The sequence below is a fragment of the Bubalus kerabau genome, chromosome 7 (genome assembly GCF_029407905.1).
Source record: "Bubalus kerabau isolate K-KA32 ecotype Philippines breed swamp buffalo chromosome 7, PCC_UOA_SB_1v2, whole genome shotgun sequence".
In the NCBI taxonomy this organism is placed as follows: Eukaryota; Metazoa; Chordata; class Mammalia; order Artiodactyla; family Bovidae; genus Bubalus; species Bubalus kerabau.
In genome coordinates this window covers 81,466,462-81,488,938 of record NC_073630.1, presented here as the reverse complement: position 1 = coordinate 81,488,938, position 22,477 = coordinate 81,466,462, and the positions used below count along the sequence as shown (strand labels likewise).

General features: G+C 33.8%; 1 protein-coding gene across 1 annotated transcript in view; it reads right to left on the bottom strand.

Annotated features, from left to right (window-relative positions):
• The window catches only part of ADGRL3 (adhesion G protein-coupled receptor L3), a 900,477-nt gene that overhangs the window by 389,022 nt on the left and 488,978 nt on the right, over positions 1 to 22,477 (bottom strand). The window contains exon 8 of the mRNA XM_055588685.1: positions 883 to 992. Coding sequence (XP_055444660.1) covers positions 883 to 992 — 110 coding nt within the window. The remainder of the gene's footprint in view (positions 1 to 882; positions 993 to 22,477) is intronic.

The window sequence follows — 22,477 nt, the reverse complement described above, 5'->3', positions numbered from 1 at the left end:
TTGCTGATTCTGAGACAGTTCGTTTCTTCTGAGATATCAAAGGATATCGGAACATGGGATTTGTTTTTGATCCCAGGAGTTTTCTACCTCTAGGATGAGCTGCATATTTAGTATGAGAATACAGGATTTCCTAAGTGATCTTCACTAAGGTATTCCATGAATAATTAACTAGTTCAAAATTTTTTCTTTTGAGATGGTGATTCTACCTTTGAATTAAAAAAAAAAGGAACAAAAATGTTTCATTTCTGAATGTTTGATTTTTCATTATGTTTGAAGAAAAAAAAATAAGTTGTTGGTATATATTTTTTTCTGACATAAGGGTTATAAAGATTAACTTCTTGGGAGTATAAAAGATACATTCTAAAGAGTGCTTTAGTTCATGTAATTCTTGCATTTTCTATCCAGTCTGTTCCCTCTGGATGAACATTTTTAATTCTCAATATGTTGGCAGTAGAGGAAGCTTAGATTTAATTGCTTCTATCAAATTGAAAATGTATCAATTTCTATGCTACTATATATACAAGCATATTATTCACTTTTACTGCTGTTTGTTGGAACTAGAGGGATATAGTACTGACATATCATTCATTCATCCTTTTTCCTAAATATTTTATATTCTTGCAATAAGAAAAGAGTTTTAGAATAAGTATTGACCAATATATAGAAAAATATAGTCAAAATTAAATGCTGCAAGATCATGCAGGCAACATTGAATTAGTCCAAGTGTGAGGATAATGTATGACCTTGAAAAATTAAAATTATCCAGTTTTTATTATAATTTATGTGATTATTTTTATGTTTTATAGATAATAGGTTGTCAATGCATGCAAAACAATGCTTAATATCTTTCCTTTTTTAAAAGAAGTACAAGAATATACATACTGTAAGGAACACATTCATACTGCACTTCAAGGTATTTATAGGTTCCTGGACAAGGGTCTGGAAAAACATCAGGACCTGCCACCACTGCACATTGGGTTCTGTTATTGCACCTAAAGTCAAAGGAGAAGAAAAAATAATAAGTGTCTATATAGTTAAGTAATTATTAACATAAATACATATTTTATCTAATAAATACTTTCTAATTACACAGATTTAAGCAAGGTTTTGGGTAATTCAGGGTTTTAGGCTTACTAAGGTAATGTCTATAGTATACTTTAAAAAGCTAGACACTAAAAAATTCATTCAGTTTATTCATAGTAATTAATTGAATATTAGACTGAGCACAGCACAATATTGAGTTAGAAGTTAAAATACAGCTTAAGCAACATTAACTGGCCCATAGGATATTGTCAATGTGAAGACAGGACTATTTGGTAGGAAAATACTCTCATTATATAAACAAATAATAATAATTAAGAAAATAGAACCACAGAACTTTATTGCTGCTGCTGCTGCTAAGTCGCGTCAGTCCGACTCTGTGCGACCCCATACATGGCAGCCCACCAGGATCCCCCGTCCCTGGGATTCTCCAGGCAAGAATACTGGAATGGGTTGCCATTTCCTTCTCCAATGCATAAAAGTGAAAAGTGAAAGTGAAGTCGCTCAGTCCTGTCCAACTCTTTGCGACCCCATGGACTGCAGCCTACCAGGCTCCTCTGTCCATGGGATTTTCTAGGCAAAAGTACTGGAGTGGGGTGCCATTGCCTTCTCTCAGAACTTTATTAGGCAGTAGTAAAATAAATTCACTGATTATCATATCACTTTTATAGGCAGTGAACATATGTTTTTGAAACACTTTTAGCTATACCTAAAAAAAAAAAAAATAAACTCAGTAAAAAGTTAATATTTAAATATCAAAATATATCTAAGATTTTAATTTATACAAATTAGTGTAAAAATACACAATCCCATAAGTAAGACTATTTTTAAGAACGTACTCTTATATTCCTCATGATCAGTCAAATAATGACATTAATGTTGCAGACTGCTATTCACAAATGTCAGCATCTTATAATTTAAAATAAATTAAAATCACCAAAGAGAAAGATCAGACATTACTAATAAAATAGAAAAACAAATTAGGCATCTTTTGTGGCTTTTTAAACAGATCTGGGTTACCTAGATTTACTCATGGGTAAATATACATATAATGAAAATGATTTTGGCTATGAAAAAGACACTCAATTTCAGAGCATCCTCGTTATAGCAAATTTTACTCAAAATCTTTTTAACTCAATAATTTATCAATAAGTAGACATTCCTATGGAAAAAAAAAATATGGCTTCTCCTACCCAAAAGAGTATTGCTAAGTACACAGTATGAGACATTCTCACTGTCATTTGCTTTATGTTCTCATTTTATTTTTCTCAGAAATATATCTCAAGCTAGATTTTCTCTCTGTTTCTTTCTTTCTTCCTTAATTATTATTTTTTTTATTATTTTCTTAATGATATGTTTCATTTCCTGGTATGACCTATACCTCTGAATCCTTGCTAGGATACTAGCTGGATAAGGAGTATTTAGGGCAGAACTCAAAATGGTTTGAGTTTACTTGAGGCTACCATTTGTCAGGCATAATGAGGATTTTATTTATTATCTAAATTAAAACGGATTCATTAGTGAATGCTTTAACTTAAAAATATATTTTGTATTGTCAATGAAGAGTAATAAAGGCCAATATTCCATACTCAACAGGCAGTATAGAATAACAGCTAATTCTGATGGTCAACATACTATAAAATTCTCTTGCATAGATTAAGGTCTGAGAATGATTATCAAACAATTGATAATGTTAATAATAACATTAACATAAATGTGGCTGTCACCAACATACACAGAAAATAGGTGGTGCAAATATTTTAGTGTATTAACATTTTTTAAAATCAGCAGTACTTTCCTATTACAAGAAAAACCCTTTGAGAAAGTTGTCTTAAGTTAAAAGACATGACTTTTTTTTTTTTTTTTTGCAGTTAAGAAATACAATTTTAACATCACACCTAGAAAAGAGAAAATCCTAAATCTGTGTCAGGATTTTATACAGTGAGCAGCTATATAAACTCAGTAATATCCAGATCGTTACAGAAAAATCAGCTATTATCTGGAATGAATTAAAAGTAGAAATACTGAAAAATGAAAATATACATGATGAAAACAAGATTATATTTAAATATTCTATAAATAAAATACTATTGTTAATCTCAAGTAATTATAAGATTGAAATAAATATTATATATATTATATTCAGTTCAGTTCAGTCGCTCAGTCGTGTCCGACTCTTTGCAGCCCCATGAATCGCAGCACGCCAGGCCACCCTGTTCATCACCAACTCCCGGAGTTCACTCAAACTCATGTCCATCGAGTTGGTGATGCCATCCAGCCATCTCATCCTCTGTCGTCCCCTTCTCCTACTGCCCCCAATCCTTCCCAGCATCAGAGTCTTTTCCAATGAGTCAACTCTTCGCATGAGGTGGCCAAAGTATTGGAGTTTCAGCTTTAGCTTCAGTCCTTCCAATGAACACCCAGGACTGCTCTCCTTTAGGATGGACAGGTTGGATCTCCTTGCAGTCCAAGGGACTCTCAAGAGTCTTCTCCAACACCACAGCTCAAAAGCATCAATTCTTTGGTGCTCAGCTTTCTTCACAGTCCAACTCTCACATCCATACATGACCACTGGAAAAACCATAGCCTCAACTAGATGGATCTTTGTTGGAAAAGTAATGTCTCTGCTTTTGAATATGCTGTCTAGGTTGGTCATAACTTTCCTTCCAAGGAGTAAGTGTCTTTTAATTTCATGGCTGCAATCACCATCTGCAGTGATTTTGGAGCCCAGAAAAATAAAAGTCTGACACTGTTTCCACTGTTTCCCCATCTATTTCCCATGAAGTGATGGGACCAGATACCATGATCTTAGTTTTCTGAATGTTGAGCTTTAAGCCAACTTTTTCACTCTCCCTGTATATAAATATAATGTTTTGTTTCTTGGCCTATTGCTTTACTTCCTATTATCAACCTGTTTCCTAATTACTACAGCTTTATAGTAATGAAATTAATTTTGAATCAGTGCTATTTTTATAATTTTCAGATATAAGTAGGCAATTTCAAATTTATATTGTTTAAACAATCAATGTTTGATACCAGCAAACGAAATTACTAGTTATTTATGAGTAGGGCATAAAAGTTAAAATTTGCAATTATGACAGTGTTTGTTTCTAAGAAAACTGTCTTGAATCAAAAATAATTTCACATGGTTATAATTGTATAGATTAGATTTTAAAATATGTTATGCATATTATTTACATCCACCCATCTTACTATCTAAGCATGTGAACTGACCATTCTGAATATCATATACTATTTAATTTACAAAAATACTAATTATTAATGTATATGTAGGAAAACTGAAGCAAGCCACATTTATTATAAACATTAGATGCTGTCATGAGTCCCAAATATCTTATTTAATGGTAACTAAAGAAGAATTAAGAAAGCCTTTTAAATGATGAGACATGTGTTTGAAAAGGTATATAAACCAAAACATGCTGCATAAATAATATATTGCAGTTATTGTCATCATTGTTCTATTGAAAACAATGCTTTACAGTATTTTCAATAGGTTATATTCTATTACTATTTCTGTATCAAATGCTTTTCATAAATTAAGATCTTTAGAAATCAAAAGGTAGACAACCTCTAGAATATTATTTCCGTATTAGATATATTACGGCTGCTGCTGCTGCTAAGTCGCTTCAGTCGTGTCCGACTCTGTGCAACCCTATAGACGGCAGCCCACCAGGCTCCTCTGTCCCTGGGATTCTCCAGGCAAGAATACTGAAGTGGGTTGCCATTTCCTTCTCCATAGATATATTACAGATTGTTTAAAAACTATCTACATTTCAAAAGCTGCAGCTTTTATTTCTTATTTCTCTTTTACGATTTCAGTCATTGTGAGTTAAAAATTAAATTAATATTATATTAAAGATTATTGATCAATATATTCCAGTAAGAAAACTTTTACAATTATATCAAAGTTGTCAAAACTAAATTTATTCTACTTTTTATGATAAAAGCAAAATAAAATAATTGAATGTTCTCATGTGTTTTACATTCAGTGTTTTCTTTAATTTCATTTTAATTCAAGTATACATTAAAAAATGATTTTCAGTATCTCTGATATCAAAGATATTCTTAAAACTCACAATAAAGGATGAGAAAAGAGTACAATAATATAGTCAAATGCAATCAAATCTACTAATATTCACAGGAAAAAATGCCATTATCGTATAATGGCACTAAGGCTTCAATATTTGATAAAAATTTCAACATTTTTTATCAGAAATGTTATGCAATAAAATTTTTCTATATCAACAATAGACAATTTTCAAATAAAGCATTTGAATTAAAAAGCAGGTGACAATAACAAATACCAGGTAGAACTCTCAAAGAAATATCGTGTAGTTTCAGTCTTTACATATATAATATGGAGGCCAAATTATTTTACTACCTCATAAAGATAATGTGTTTATAAAACTGTATTAAAACTCTGTAAAGTATCATACAAATGCACAAGATATATTATTAATTACTGTTGCTATCCTCATTATTATCATTAGTCATTTGTTTTGGCATGGGTTGGTCACACTTTATTCTAGATAGACTGAGTCTTTTGAGATAAACCTACAACACAGAAAAAGCTGACACACAGAAAAGCACATAAACTCTTTGGATTGCGAGTAGAAATAGGAAAAAAGCAGATTTACATTTCTTTTTACAGTAGGCCAAATAAATGGCCATTGTTGTTTAGTTGCTAAGTCATTTCTGACTCTTTTGCAACCCCATGGACTGCAGCCTGCAAGGCTCCTCTGTTCATGGGATTTCCCAGGCAAGATTACAGGAGTAGGTTGCCATTTCCTTCTCTAAGGGGTCTTCTTGACCCTGGGGTTGAACCCGTGTCTCTTTCATTGGCAGGTGGATTCCTTACACCTGAGCCAAATAAATTATTTATATGCAAATTACATGTGCCAGGATACAAAAAGATTGAGATTTACAGTAACTCTTTAAACTAATCAAGCACATTCATGCATTTCTTACTTGCCACTTCTTTTTGAGATGAATATTACTAGGTCCAATTTCACGGTGGAGGGAATAGGTGTGGTGATGTGAAATAACTTTTCAGACTCTCTTAATTAAACAATAGGCACTGGATTCCAGAATGGTGACCTGAAAACCATGATCCCTTTGTCTTGAGTGAGTGTGTCATATATTTCATGGCACTCTGGGAAACTAATGTAAGTCACTCTTATAGGTTTTTAGGCGTACTATAATGATCTGGCTCCTGAGAAACCTGTATGCAGGTTATGAAGCAACAGTTAGAACTGGACATGGAAGAACAGACTGGTTCCAAATAGGAAAAGGAGTATGTCAAGGCTGTATATTGTCACCCTGCTTATTTAACTTATATGCTGAGTACATCATGAGAAACACTGGGCTGGATGAAGCACTAGCTGGAATCAAGACTGCCAGGAGAAATATCAATAACCTCAGATATGCAAATAACACCACCCTTATGGCAGAAAGTGAAGAACTAAATAACCTCTTGATGAAAGTGAAAGAGGAAAGTGAAAAAGTTGGCTTAAAGCTCAACATTCAGAAAACAAAGATCATGGCATCCAGTCCCATCACTTCATGGGAAATAGATGCGAAAACAGTGGAAACAGTGGCTGACTTTATTTTTGGGGGCTCCAAAATCACTGCAGATGGTGATTGCAGCCATGACATTAAAAGACACTTACTCCTTGGAAGGAAAGTTATGACCAATGTAGACAGCATATTCAAAAACAGAGACATTACTTTCTCAACAAAGGTCCGTCTAGTCAAGGCTATGGTTTTTCCAGTGGTCATGTATGGATGTGAGAGTTGGACTATGAAGAAAGCTGAGCACCGAAGAATTGATGCTTTTGAAATGTGGTGTTGGAAACAACTCTTGAGAGTCCCTTGGACTGCAAGGAGATCCAACCAGTTCATCCTAAAGGAGATCAGTCCTGGGTTTTCATTGGAAGGATTGATGTTGAAGCTGAAACTCTAATACTTTGGCCACATGATGCGAAGAGCTGACTCATCTGAAAAGACCCTGATGCTCTGAAAGATGGAGGGCAAGAGGAGAAGGGGACAACAGAGGATGAGATGGTTGGATGGCATCACCGACTCAATGGACATGGGTTTGGATAGACTCTGGCAGCTGGTGATGGACAGGGAGGCCTGGCGTGCTGCGATTCATGGTGTCGCAAAGAGTCGGACACGACTGAGTGACTGAACTGAACTGATGATGATCTGATGAGGTAGACTTGCTGTGAAATATCTAACTGGCCCAATTTTCATTAAGATGTGGTGTGAATCAGGCATTTGAAGGATGTTATGAATTTAAATTAACATAACATAACAAGGCCTTCTCAATTCAAGTTGGAATGAAGCAATCAGGAAGATGAATTGCTGAACACAAGTTAGAAGGAGTGATAAGACTAACATATATATATATATATATACACATACATATATATATATACTTATATATATACTTACATATATATGCACTTATATATACATATGATAAGATTTACTTATATATAAAACATAAAAAAGAAAAAACAGGCCATTTTAATTCAATCCATATACAAAGATTCAAACTAAGCACAGTTGCCTCCTATTGATAAAAGTTTATTTAAAATATTACATAATATGTTCAGTAGGATTGGTTATTAGTACTAATTTTAAAGCAAATTAATAAGTACTAATTTTAAGGTAATATTGTTTAACTTAGATGTCTTATGATGACTGTCAGGGAACATATACATAATTACAGGATTATAAATTAGACACAGAATCATTTGTTGATAACTTATTCATTCTAATATTATTCATAGCAGTATAATAAAAAATTAGTTAAGTATGATAATTAAAAAGTAATATTGGGCAAAATTTCACCATAATATATTGCAGAAAATAATAAAATTGAAATTGCTAGGTTTATGCACATATTATCTATTCTGTAAGTTCTAATTATATAGAAAACACATGTATACCTGTGGCAGATTCATTTTGATATTTGGCAAGACTAATACAGTTATGTAAAGTTTAAAAATAAAATAAAATTAAAAAAAAAAAAAGAAAATAATCAGCCTCTTTTCTGCTGAATTTAATACAGTGATATTTGTTTTAACTCCCATATCTAGATAAAAGTTAGCATCCCATTAGCTGCCATTTAGTTACAATTATTTATAGATGAAGAATATAAAATGAATACTAAACATAACTGTATTTCAAAACATTCTTACATACTAGACATATAAGGATTATATTGGTTGGTTCCATGGCTCTAGTATTCTACTATGGTAAAACTAAAAAATTTAAATAAAGTATTATTGTATTTATACACTAGTACTGTGATCCATAGGGTTATCCATTAATAAACCCAATTACATATTTTTATTATGCTCTTAAATTAGTGTGTACAAAAAATCCAAATCAACAAATGTTCAGAAACTTCTTAATTAATTCTTTAGTCATGCAAATATATAAAATTCCATTTAAAATCACTGGAATTACAAGATATGACCATGTAAAAAAATAGGTACTTTGTATCTTTTGTTAGCAAAATTAGTCATATGAATTTATGTTAGTATTTATCACATGACTGATGAGAAACACATACACTGAGTATACCCAAGTAATACAGTATCTAAAATATGGCACATCAATATCTGAGCCATATATGAGTAAGGAATTCTGTTCTAAGAGAAAAATGTTTTAGATCTATTTAAGAGACGTAGGTTCAATTCCTGGTTTGGGAAGATGCCCTGGAGTAGAAAATGGCAACCCATTCCAGTATTCTTGCTTAAAAAAAGTCCATGGAGAGAGGAGCATGGTGGGCTACAGCCCATGGGGTTGAAAAGATTCTAACATGACAGAGTGACTAAGCACATATAATTTATGCAAAAAGCAAGGTACTATCTTCATGCTATATTAGTGTTAAATATCTGAAAAAGGTTTAGGTAATCAGGATTTCCCTGCTGGCTCAGTGATAAAGAATCTGCCTATCAATGCAGAAGACATGGGGTGATCTCTGATCTGGGAAGATCCCTCAAAGAAGGAAATGGCAACCCAAACCAGTATTCTTGCCTGGGAAATTTCATGGACAGAGGAGCCTGGCATGGTATAGTCCACAGAGTTGCAGAGTCAGACACAACTTGCTGACTGAACAACAACGAATCAGGGTTACTAGCAATTTTTAATTCTCAGGATGGACTGTAGTGATATACAAAAAATGAATTCATCTATGAATATCAATAACATTTTGCTCAATGTCCATAATCAGAACAATTATCTTTTCCTTAAGACAGTACTTTCCCTATGTGTCACGTCCATTGCTCTGAGGCCTACAAATACATCATTCAGTTTGGACTTGCTTAGGAAGACTAAGGCAACTATCTTTTGGTAGAATATGAATATATGTATCATAAAGGAATCATGCAGGTTTCAATTAGTATGATAACTAAATGGTCAGAGAAAAATAAATCAATATTTTTAAAAATTCTCTAATTCTTATAGTTTAGCTTTACACCTAAAATTAACAAAGGAATCTGCCAAAGTTGTTCACATACACTTTAAGTGACAATTTAAAAAGAGCAACAAAAGTGATAAGGTTCTTATTTGCTGTTTATATTTTTGAGAACATTGATTCTAAACCATAAACTAAAAGTATTGTAATGTTTTACAGAAGACACTGTACCAATGAATTTAAATCAAGTTCTATGATTCACAAGGTAATTCTTTAACCCCAAGTCATTCATATTTTGTATTTTTATATTTTATTTCATACTCTTTACATTACAAATGTGATATGACACAAGCAAGTAAAAACATGACCAAAATGAGGAGTAAGGAGGACCACAGACTAGGATACTGTGTTAGTTTTCTTGTTGCTTCTGGAACGAATTGCCACAAAACAGGTCTGGCGGTAGAAGTCCAAAATAGTCTTCTACGACTAAGACAAAGGTGTTGGCAGAGTTGGTTTCATAAAGGGTCTGAGAAGAATATGTTTTCTTGCCTTTTTTTTTTTTTTCCAGTTTCTAGAGGCTTGCCCTCATTCCTTTGGCTTGTAGCCCCACACCACATCACCTTTTTCACCCTGATTCTGACCAGCGCTACCTTCTTCCTTCTTTGACCTTCTTGCTTCCCTCTATAAGGACACTGGGATCATATTTAAGGCCCATCTCCATAATCCTGGATGATGCCTCCATCTCAAAAGTCTTAATATTATTGCATACATAAAAATCTTTTATCCATATAAAGTAAAATTCACAGGCTATGGGAATAAAGATGTCAAGACCATTGAAGAGGTATTATACAGCCTACCATAAGCACTTAAGCAAAAAGACTCACTGAAATTGCTTCCTGTGGCAGTCACTTGATAGAACTCTTACATAGGAAGATGCATGTTATTATAGTAGAGCATGTTTAGTACAGCTAAGATGTTTAACATTTCCGTAATTTACAGTTTTATTTATTAAAATTATGTATAGGCCTATACTTACATATCAATGCAAGCAAACGTTTTGATTACAGCTTGGCTAAAAGACATCACGTTATGCTTGGTTTTTTTTGGATCACAATGGGATTTTCAGTGGATAAAGCTTATTGCAATAGATGTGAGAAAATGAGCTAGGTTTGCCTGACCAACAAAGGCAATTATCAAAGCATTTTACAGAAACTAGGTCATTGTTTTAATTTTTTATTTCATAAAGTATAAAATATCACAAATAAAACTTCATAAAATATGAAATATCAAACATTAAGACATTATTAATGAGACCCAACTGATCTATTAATTCATGTATCAGTGTTATTATACGTTTACATGAATAAATAAAAAAGTGACTATTTCGTGTTTACAACTAAAGTAAGCAGTTTTAGTTTGACAAAATTCAATTTAATATACTAATTTTCTACTGCACTAAAAGGATACTATTTGCCTGTGCTCTAAACTATTTCTGAGGCAATTTAAAAAAAGAAAAATTTTCAGATTGTCTTACTACAGTATGAACAAGTTTATGAACCTTACGGGTTTTATTACTGGGAATTTTTTTTCAAATTGCCTTAGTAATATTAGTAATATTCCAAAAATACAAAAATATGCTTGAAAATCTTGCAAGGAAGTCCAACTGCCAAATATTGCACACATCTCTGGGTAATATTTGATAGAACAAATTATCATAATCATTAGTCACCATTCACAGAATATTTATGGAGCCCATTCCAAAAACAAGATGATTAGCTATGTCAGACATGAATACAACTCATAGAAGCATGCATTCACAATAAATGGAAATGTACATTTAAAATTAATATGCTCACAAGCATTGCTTGGAAAAGCATTTCAGTTCTGAGTTATGTGCCAGTGATTTCTAAGCTGTAATCTTCTAGTACTAGCTGAATGCTACAACAATGGATATATAGAATTATAGGAATTGCCTCTATATTAGTTTATTAACCATCTACTTGCAGCTGCATATCAGGACTGAACGTTTTTGAAGCTGCATGTTTGGTTAACCAAATAAATCAGTGTGTGTCTGAATACATTATCTTTAAGTATAGTAAATGGAGGTATAACTTGTTTTCTTCTAAAAGAGGAACAATATTTGCATGTATGTATTTTTCGTATTGAAGACAATGTTCACTTCGCAGACAGATTTTCTTTTTTTTTTTAAGTTAAAAACAGACATAATTGATTACACTTCCTGTGAGTGCTGCAAAGCATTCTTCTCTTCCCCAAGCTACAAGAACGTCCTAGCTGCCGTGACAGGACTAAGACTAGAGACATCATACGAATTCAGTTTAGTCTTTTGTCTTCTCAATGTGTAATATTTTCAGATCAAACTATTTATATGTGATAAAAATAAAAAGGAAAAAAAATCAAATCCAGAGAAAGAAAATTGCAAAGAAATGGTATTTTACTAATGTTGGCTCCTGAAATCACTTAACATGAAAGCCTACGAAAGGAACAACATGAGCTCAGAAAGATGTCTTTGATTTCTTCACATTTGCTTTCAATGAAGTGCCAAATAAAAGCAAATGAATAACTTTGTGTGTATGTGTGCACATGCCTATATTAGGATACATAAGAAGACTTCCAAAGGAGATTATATAGCAGAAATAAACTTTCATGTCTCTCTTCATACATGGACTTTTTGAAGAGTACAAGAGTAAGATTTATATTACAAAAAAATAAGTTTAGCCATCTTTATAGTTTGTAAGTATAATATACATGGTACAGCATAATAAACTGTGAAAGAAAGCCCACACGTGCCAGTTTCTGAAGACCACTAAATCTCACAGGTCCATCTCCTCTAAGATGCTTCATCTCTCCTTTCTGGTACCTGTCCTGTTTGGGCTGGCTCTTTTGAATTAGGTCCAGTCATGACCTAATTCATGTACACTACAGAGTACATTCTATAGTGTACATCCTACCTACTTTGAATTAAGGTATTTCCAGGAAGCAGTAAGTACAAGATAAATGCAAGGGCATTTCTACTTTAGGCTGTTAAAAAAAAAAAAAGCAAATGAAAATTAAAGTAGCTTAAAAATAAGGGTTGTATCATCTCATATATTAAATTTGGAAGATGAATTGATTCAAGTTCATTAATTCAGAGATTTAACACTGAACATTTAACATCATGGCTATGACTTGGATTCTGTGAAATTTTATTGGATTTATGTCCTATAGTCTTAAAATGGACACTGTATTTGTAGTTCTTACATGAATAAGTTAAATCCAAAAAAGTAAAGTTCCTACCTTGTGTCTCATTTTAAGAGTAAGGATGTTCTACACCAAAAGCCACTCCATACGCAACCCTTACGGGGAGGGAGGAGGGAGGAGGGAGGAGGGTTCAGGATGGGGAGCATGTGTACACCCGTGGTGGATTCATGTTTATGTATGGCAAAACCAATACAATATTGTAAAGTAATTAACCTCCAATTAAAATAATAAATTTATATTAGAAAAAGAACAATGGCCCCAATTTTTAAAAAAAAGGCCTATGCCTAAAACAAGGGGAATCCACATGACTGGTTTTACCCAGTGATGGCTCTTCATCAGAGGGCTAGAGAGGCAAGCAGTCTCCTTTGATGCACTAGCCACTTAGAGAAGAGGGAATAAATTGTGGTTGTTAGTGAGGATGGGTTTGTCACAAGCAAATGTATAGATATACCATTCTCTCAAGATTCCTTCTTTAGTGAAAAGCATCTCATATTTAAAATATTATAAAGTCTTCAGCACAGCTATCAAAAATATTGGGACATAAAAATAAGTCTTTATTCAAATTTAAAACACAACAGTTTATTTTGAAAGCATGTATATAGTTTATGCATTCTAAGGTACACAGTCTGGTTAAATATATTAAATTGCATGCCTATTGTGGTATGCTAGACAGCATTTAATGGTGAAGCAACTCTTCCTTTACTAATCTGAAAAGAAAGCAAAACCTCCAGATTTACATTTTAAATAAAAACATTAAACATGTGTATAGTTGAATATGTGCATAAATTTAGGGAATATCTAGAAAGGATCTGCAGCAACAGTGATTATCAATGAGATATGGAATAAGTGTGAGTTCTCAATTTCTTAATAGATATTATGCTTTTTAAAACAAAGTGAACATTTACTGTTTCATGTGAATATTTCAAAGTGAATATTTATGCTTCAAAGTGTACATAAAATTCATATAAAATGAAAATTTTTAAGATTATCCATACTACTTCATATTCTGACAAATTTTAACTCCAAAAATTTTATGTAATGCCATCTATACAGTACAGCTTTCTTAAGTTCAGTTTCAATTCAGTCGCTCAGTTGTGTCCGATTCTTTGCGAACCCACAGACTACAGGACACCAGGTCTCCCTGTCCATCACCAATTCCCAGAGTTTACTCAAGCTCTTGTCCATTGAATCGGTGATGCCATCCAACCATCTCATCCTCTGTTGTCCCCTCTCCTCCTGCCTTCAATCTTTCCCAGCATCAGGCTCTTTTCAAATGAGTCAGTTCTTTGCATAAGGTGGCCAAAGTATTGGAGTTTCAGCTTCAGCATCAGTCCTTCCAGTGAATATTCAGGACTGATTTCCTTTAGGATTGACTGGTTGGATCTCCCTGTAGTCCAAAGGACTCTCAAGAGTCTTCTCCAACATCACAGTTCAAAAGCATCACTTCTTCAGCGCTCAGCTTTCTTTATAGTCCAACTCCCACATTCATACATGATTACTGGAAAAAACATAGCTTTGACTAGATGGACCTTTGTTGGCAAAATAATGTCTCTGCTTTTTAATATGCTGTCTAGGTTGGTCATAGCTTTTCTTTCAAGGAGCAAGCGTCTTTTACTTTCTTAAGTTTTATTTCTATAAAACAAAGTTTCTCCTATGTTTATTGTACATCTCTCTCCCTGTAAAACATTACATTTATTTTTAGTATTGAGGGGAGAAACAGCCTTTCTAGAGATAATGTACAGGTGTAGGTCACCTAGGAACTCTGGCATAATGAAAACCTATCTTGCCACATGTCTGGAAAGCTTATACATATCATTCACAGCTGGATAATCTCTGCAACAGTTCCTAAGGAACTTAAGATGATAACAATGTTGGTTGATTCATCTTAGAATGACTATGATGAAAATTTTTGAAAACTTTAAATGCATTCATTGTGTTCAGGGACTTTTCACATTTGTCTTTTGAAAGTTGTGGTCTTTATTCCATATATGAGAGAAATATATTCAAGTGGACTATACTACTCAATCCAACACAGTGATTATCTGAGATATATGATTCATAATTTATGCATGGCTGGGAAAGCCACCAATAATTTAAGCTTTGCAGTAAAAGCAAAAAGGAAGAAAAAAATCTGGTAAAATAGATTTTCTTTAAAGATAGTAAGCAAAAGGTAAACACAATTTATTTATTTTCTTGGTTTCCAGGTTGCCATTTTCAATGAATGGCACTTGGTGTTTCTTTTTGCATTTAGGATCATAGACAGATAGATAGATAGATATTTAACAAATAATCTAATCATTTTGAAGTTTAAGTGAAAGGACTTTGAATTACTGAACCCAAAAAGATGAAATACATGCTTTATTAACATCCTTTATTAATTTGAAATCACATATATGAAATAGAAATAAAATATGTAATATAATGCATAAGGCACAATTCTAAAATATTTATAATGAAACATACAATTATTACTTTATGTCTTAAACTTGAGAGACAAAAAATCAGTAAATATAAATATAATTAAACATTTGTTACAGTACTCTTTAAGAATTGCTTCCTTTTAGAGAAAGATATTTATAAATATTTATAACTATTAAACATACAATAAAAACAGTTCTTTATGGATACCTACTTTGTGCCTACCATGTACTAGACTTCTTATTATTCAAATACAGCACTTAACCAAGAGAATGTTCTGATGTAAGCCAATGGTTTCTAATTTTTTTCAAGGATATAGACTTCCTTTTTAAGAAAAATCTGTGCTACTATAGAATAGTAGTTGTGGTTTCATTGTTTTTTGATTAAAAAACCTACCATGGGAATTGATCATTTTATTTTTACTATTTTTAAATGTATTTATATTATATTAGTCAAATAATCTTATACACACTTGAAAATATGCAAAATGCACAAAGGAAGATTTCAGGTTATGGAGAATGCTTGAAATGTGGAATAATTTTAAGGTACTTAAAAAGTCCACAGCCAAGAGTTTAGATACCATTAGCAATATAGAAAATATCCTAGAAGTAAGCTCAGAAGCCTATCTTTGAACCTATACTATGGTGAAAAACAAGACAAAATATGTAGTCTCTCAGGGTCTCACTTTCTACATACTTCTAATTATAATCTGTGATTATTTAAAGACTCAAAAACAATACTACATAGGATAATGCAATATATAACACAGGATGGTGTAGGTACTCATAAATGCTGGATTCCTGAATCAAAGATGTATGATAATTAATATTAAAAGTGTAAGAAATTATTGAAAATGTAAAACAAAATAAATGAATTCTACAAAGTCTTCACTTTGGAATTCCAAGTAAAATGAAACAAATTCACTGACAACCAAGCAAAGCACTATATGTTGAAACCTCACAATTTCATTTTTAAAAAGCTGGCTCAATGCAGAAAGTTACTCAGAAGAAAGAAGACACTAAGCTTCTTCAACTAAGAAGCCACTGTGCACTTCACTTCAATTCTCTTGTCAATAAAAGTTATTAATATATTGTGACCTTTATATCACTGTGCTATTAGATCTTCTTCATCACAGATTAATTAAAATACTCTTGATTAATGGGGACAAAATTAGGAAGCTATTTAGTTTGGGTTTGGAGAATTGTGCTGCATTGGAAGACCCTACCCATCTCCAAAAATACACAATATTTTCAACAATTATACAATAATCCATGAAGATAGAAAATGATTAAGAAACAGTTGTTGATTATTAGTTGATAAAGGAACTAATACATGTAGATGAAGTTGGAGAAAGTAAGACTAAAATTACATATAAGCTTTAAGAAAAAAATTTAAATTAAAAGACCATTTTCAAAGTAACAATTATGCAAGCAAACCATTTATCCTGAGTTTTATTCCACTCATGTGTAAAACAACTGTTACAGGTCTTTGCCTCCTTATATGAAAGGCATGAAATGGGGAATAGTGAAGAAAATGTAAATATTTTATAATTACAGGGTATAATAACTTCAGTAGAGGTCTCACTGAGGTACACATTTACAGAGAAAGGCATGTAAAACCTCTTATATTTTCAAAAATATCATTCTACTGAATTCTAAAATTTTAGATTTCAGTGTAGGAAATGGCTTCCCTTCAGATGATGAAGAATCTGCCTGTGAAGCAGGAGACCTGGGTTTGATCCCTGGGTCAGTAAGATTCCCTGGAGAAGGGAATGGAAACCCACTCCAGTATTCTTGCCTGAAGAATCCCATGAACAGAGGGGCCTAGCAGGCTACAGTCCATGGGGTCACAAAGATTTGGACATGACTAAGTGATTAACATAGGTAGCATATTAAAAAGCAGAGACATTACTTTGCCAACAAAGGTCCATCTAATCAAGGCTATGGTTTTCCCAGTAGTCATGTATGGATGAGAGAGTTGGACTATGAAGAAGGCTGAGCACCGAAGAATTGATGCTTTTGAACTATGGTGTTGGAGAAGACTCTTGAGAGTCCTTTGGACTGCAAGGAGATCCAACCAGTCCATCCTAAAGGACAGCAGTCCTGGGTGTTCACTGGAAGGACTGATGCTAAAGCTGAAACTCCAGTACTTTGGCCACCTCATGTGAAGAGTTGACTCATTGGAAAAGATTCTGATGCTGGGAGGGATTGGGGGTAGGAGGAGAAGGGGACGACAGAGGATGAGATGGCTGGATGGCATCACCGACTTGATGGATGTGAGTTGGAGTGAACTCCGGGAGTTGGTGATGGACAGGGAGGCCTGACGTGCTGCGATTCATGGGGTCACAAAGAGTCGGATACGACTGAGTGACTGAACTGGAACTGGAAGCGACTAACATATGCATAAGAAATCGCAACACACTCCAGTATTTTTGGACAAAGGAGACAATTCCATGGATGAAGGAGTCTGGTAGGCTATAGTCCATGGAGGCACAAGAGTTCAGAAATGACTGAGCACACTCACACATCCATATCATGATATTTCCCATTTGATAACAGGTTCAAAAATTCATTCAACACTGCTTCCTAAAGCTCTTTCTCGTCCTTCCCAACATTTAATCAGCCCCATACCTCTGTGTTCAACCCCATCTCCAGTATCCCTTCTTAACCAGATTCACTACTGCTGATTTATCTCAGCTTTTCTCATAATCCTTACTTGACTTTCATGGTTCTTCATTTCCTTCAGATTAAGAACTAAACATGACACATCAGTCTCTTCATAAGTAGACTCTACTTTCTCATTAAATTAAGTCTCTGACGGTTCTGGAAGGAAAAGCATATGATGCCTGAAAATGAATCAGTAAGTTATAATTTCTTTCATTTATATTTTATAGATAAACATGAAGTAATCAGATATTTTCCCCAAAGCTACACTAACAATGAGGACCCAGGGGAAAGAACTATATTCTCTTTGTTTCTGAATCAAGGTATTTCTATATTCTTTCTCTTTGTAGTAATGAGAAAGTAAAAAACCAGATTATTAGGTATTTGTGACATTATCAACTCTTGTAATCTTTTGTATCACAAAACCTATTTTTAAATAGTGAACAATAATATGCTTACTTAATTGACATGTATTAAAATCTTATCATGTGTCCTGTGCTAGGAAGACAAAGAGATTAGACTTGGCACATGCTCTAGAGAGTTTGAAATCTATTAGAGGAGATACATGAACAGGTTATTAACACATGATGAGTTAAATGCAAAAACAGTTGTATGACAGGTGATATGAAAGTACACATGAGAGTCACTATTGTTCGTGGAATTGTCTTTCAAAAAATGTGTTTAAGTGTTAATCCCCAAGTACCTAAGAATAAGGCCTAATTTGGACTTAGACTTGTTGCAGATGAAACTAGGAAAAATGAGGTCAGCCTGGAGTAGGGTGGGCCTTTAATCCAATATCACAGTATAGGGAAATTTGGACACACAGGTAGAAAGAACATCATACTATAACTGAGGCATAGATTAGAGTGATGAGGCTGCAAACCAAGGAGTACCAAGTTTGATGGCTACCACCAGAAGCTAGGAAGGCAAGGAAGGATTCTATCTAGGACCTCAAACCCATGACATTTAGCACATCTGACTTTCAGAACAGCGACAGAATTTTCATTGTTTTAAGCCACCTAGTTTGTGGTATTTTATTTTGGCAGCCCTAGGAAATACAGATATCTAATGGGACGGAACAGCGGATATCAGGGCAGCTTTCCTGGATATGACATCAGAATTGAGTGTTAAGAGATGAATAATAGTCACCTTGGTGAAATTACTAGAAGAAAAGAGCAGACATTTCAGACAGATGACAAGAGAAAGAAAATTGAAACTACATACAGATCTAGAAGCCACTTTGTGCCCTTGGAGTAGAAGACACAGTCTGACAACAGAAGAGGTCAGAGAGGCAAACAGAGGCTCAAACACCGAGATTTTGTATAACATGTTAATAGAGTAGCTAACATGAATCGATTGCTTCCTCCGAGTTCAACATTGTGCAAAGTGCTCTATGTGCATTATCTTGTAATAATCTTCACAATGACCTTAATACGATTGTATACATGTGCATATGAGAAAAGCAAGGCTTTGAAAAATTGTTATTTGTGTACACATTATCCAGTTAGTTATTAAAGGAGTCTGGAGTCAGTCTATTTGGTTAAGTGAGATCCCAGAATGTGTTACAAGCAAGGAAGTATTGGGTTGGCAAAAAAGTTTGTTCAGGATTTCCATAACATCATATGGGAAAACCCAAATGAACTTTTTTGTCCATCCAATAATAAACTCTCATTACTTTTGATATAGGTTAATCTGACATTTCTATAGAAAATGAATCTGTGAAGTACAGGCCTATAGGCGTGGGGATTGTATAACAGAGATGGAGAAATAGGTGGATTCAAAATATATTTAAGGTGGCAAAACTGAAAAGTCTTGATAATTGCTTGAAATGTCAAGACTTAAAAGGAGGGAGGAACCAAGGTTGAAGACTCTAGCTTTGGAAATTAAATGTCTGGTGGTGGAACAACACATGAAGGCAGAGAATAGAAGGAGGGGATATATCTATACTTTTGACTGATTCATGTTGTTGTATGGCAGAAACAATACAACATTATAAAGCAATTATCCTCCAATTATTTAAAAAATTAAAAAGAAGGCAGAGAACACAAGAAGGGGCATAATTTATAGTAGAACTACATTAGGAACATGATACATGAAGCACTGGTTCTGTGTTGATGTGTATTTTGTGACCCCATGAATGGTAGCCTGCCAGGCCCCTCTGTCCATGGAATTCTCCAGTCCAGAATACAGGAGTGGGTAGCCATTCCTTCTCCAGGGGATCGATCTTCCCAACCAGGCATTGAACTCAGGTCTTCTGCATTGCAGGCAGATTCTTTACCATCTGAGCCACCAGAGAAGCCCCTGTACACAATAGAAACTCTAAATAGCTGATGGTAAACCTCCAATGTCCCTCAGCAAGCGCTGTTTCTCTGCTATATTCTGCTCTAAGGTATCACTCTGTTAAACAGACTCCAAACAGACTCCCTTGTTCTCCAATGTTTACCATTATCCTTAAAGAGATTAAGATATAAACCTAAATCTCATATGTCAACAGAAATATCTGGGGTATACACCTTTTGGATTTCTAATACATAATATGAAATGTTTAACAATTTCTATTGCAATATACACATTCAAATAACCAGACTTTGTTGTTTGTTCATTCTCCAAAGAAAGAAACATTTTCAAAATTAGTCAGAAAGATTCACATTTCTTAGAAGAACAAATATTAGAAGTGGTTGAGGCAGTCAGTAAGCTACAGAATTAAAAGCACAATCTTGTTTCTTGGCTTTGGTGTTAAATGAGAATTTTTACAACAGATTTTAAAGAATTGGGTCTCCAGAGAGAACAGTACCTAAGTGAATAAAATCCCATACTGTCAGATATTGATTAAAGTTACTATCAGCTAGCAATATATTTTTGAACATATGCAATTATAAATAACCATTTATAAGGCATATATGTATGTCTGTAGCATTAGCTCTTGAGGATTATAATGTCTGAGCATGTTGCAGAGATGATAGGCAGTCCCTAAAGACAGGGAAGAAGGTAGCTGTTTCCTTCTACAGCATTCCCTGTGGTCTAATTATACAGCGATACTTTCCTAAGTTTGAGGGAAAGGCACTCCCATTGAGGCTTTTCAGCTGGAAGCAAGTTACATAAAAATGATGGAAAGAAAATGGAGAAGACTGAAGGAAAGTATAAGAATGGACAGAAGCAAAGGTGAAAAAAAAATATGCTTTTTACTGCTTACCATATTTCAAGAATTTAAATTTACCTGATAAGTAAATAGACTTCTAAAAATATATCAAAAGGGTCAACATTTGGCAAATGTATGCCAACTGAAGGATGTACTTGCAGCTTTTATAAGGGGAGAAGAGTACTGGGAGACTGCCATTACTAGCACATCAACAGAGAAAATCAGTGGAAGTTCAGCAGAGAGAGATATAGCAGGGGATAAAAGTTAGGTAGCAGCAATTGCTAAGTGAATCTGAAATATCTAAGTGGACATGAACATGGAGTCAACTAACAAGTACAACCTGGGTGAGGAGGCAGAAAAAGTTAGGAAATTCATTGCTTTTTCTGTATTATACATTGGCTTTTTTTGTCCCCATCAATGGAGACCCACTCTAGAGGTGTAGGATATAACTACTGCATCTCAACTTGCCAAAATTTACAAACTAGTGAGATAAAAACAAAAGAAACTTTTTCTGAACTTAAATTTTACCTAGGGACAAAACAACTCATTTATATAGTCATTTATAACACGCAGTTTTAAAATTTAGATTTAAAAATTAAGGGATATGGGTTCCAATAAATATTTATTCCTATTGTCAAGGACTTGAGTTCACTACATGCAGCAGTAAATGAAAAAAAAAAAGTGTAACAAGAAACACTTTTTTATGTTTTAACCAATTTATGTATATGCAATGAAAGCTATTTCACTCAACAAATGATCATATATAACTTTAATTTCATAGAGAAAAAACTGAACTACAGATTCATACTAGTCTTTTAAAGATTTTTAAGATGTTGATTTAAACAATAATACATATAAGTTGTCGTACCAAAAGAGAGTACTAAGGGACATTCATGAAATTTGTATCTCTGTCTGCTCAAAGATGAAATATAGGACTCACTAAAACAATAAGCATCCTTTCAGCACATCAATGAACACTTAATGCTTTACTTCAACATTAAAAACATGATTAAGAAAATGCATGAAAAGCCACTGGAGAAAACCAAACAGCTGGGACCAAGTCAACCAATGATCTTGAATTTTAACAAGGAAGCAGGCATTTTTTTTTTTAATACCAGTTAGAAAAATATATTCTGTATATAAATAGAATCTCATACATCTAAAGGAAATACATGTTTTTATTCAAAATTTAAAGCTATGGTAACATCACACGTATTTTATTTGAATTAAATTCAAGTCATGTCTGACTCTTTGTGACCCCATGAATTGCAGCATGCCAGGCCTCCCTGTCCATCACCGACTCCCGGAGTTCACTCAAACTCATGTCTATAGAGTCGGTGATGCCATCCAGCCATCTCATCCTTTGTCATCCCCTTTTCCTCCTGCCCCCAATCCCTCCCAGTATCAGAGTCTTTTCCAATGAGTCAACTCTTCGCATGAGGTGGCCAAAGTACTGGAGTTTCAGCTTTAGCATCATTCCTTCCAAAGGACACCCAGGACTGATCT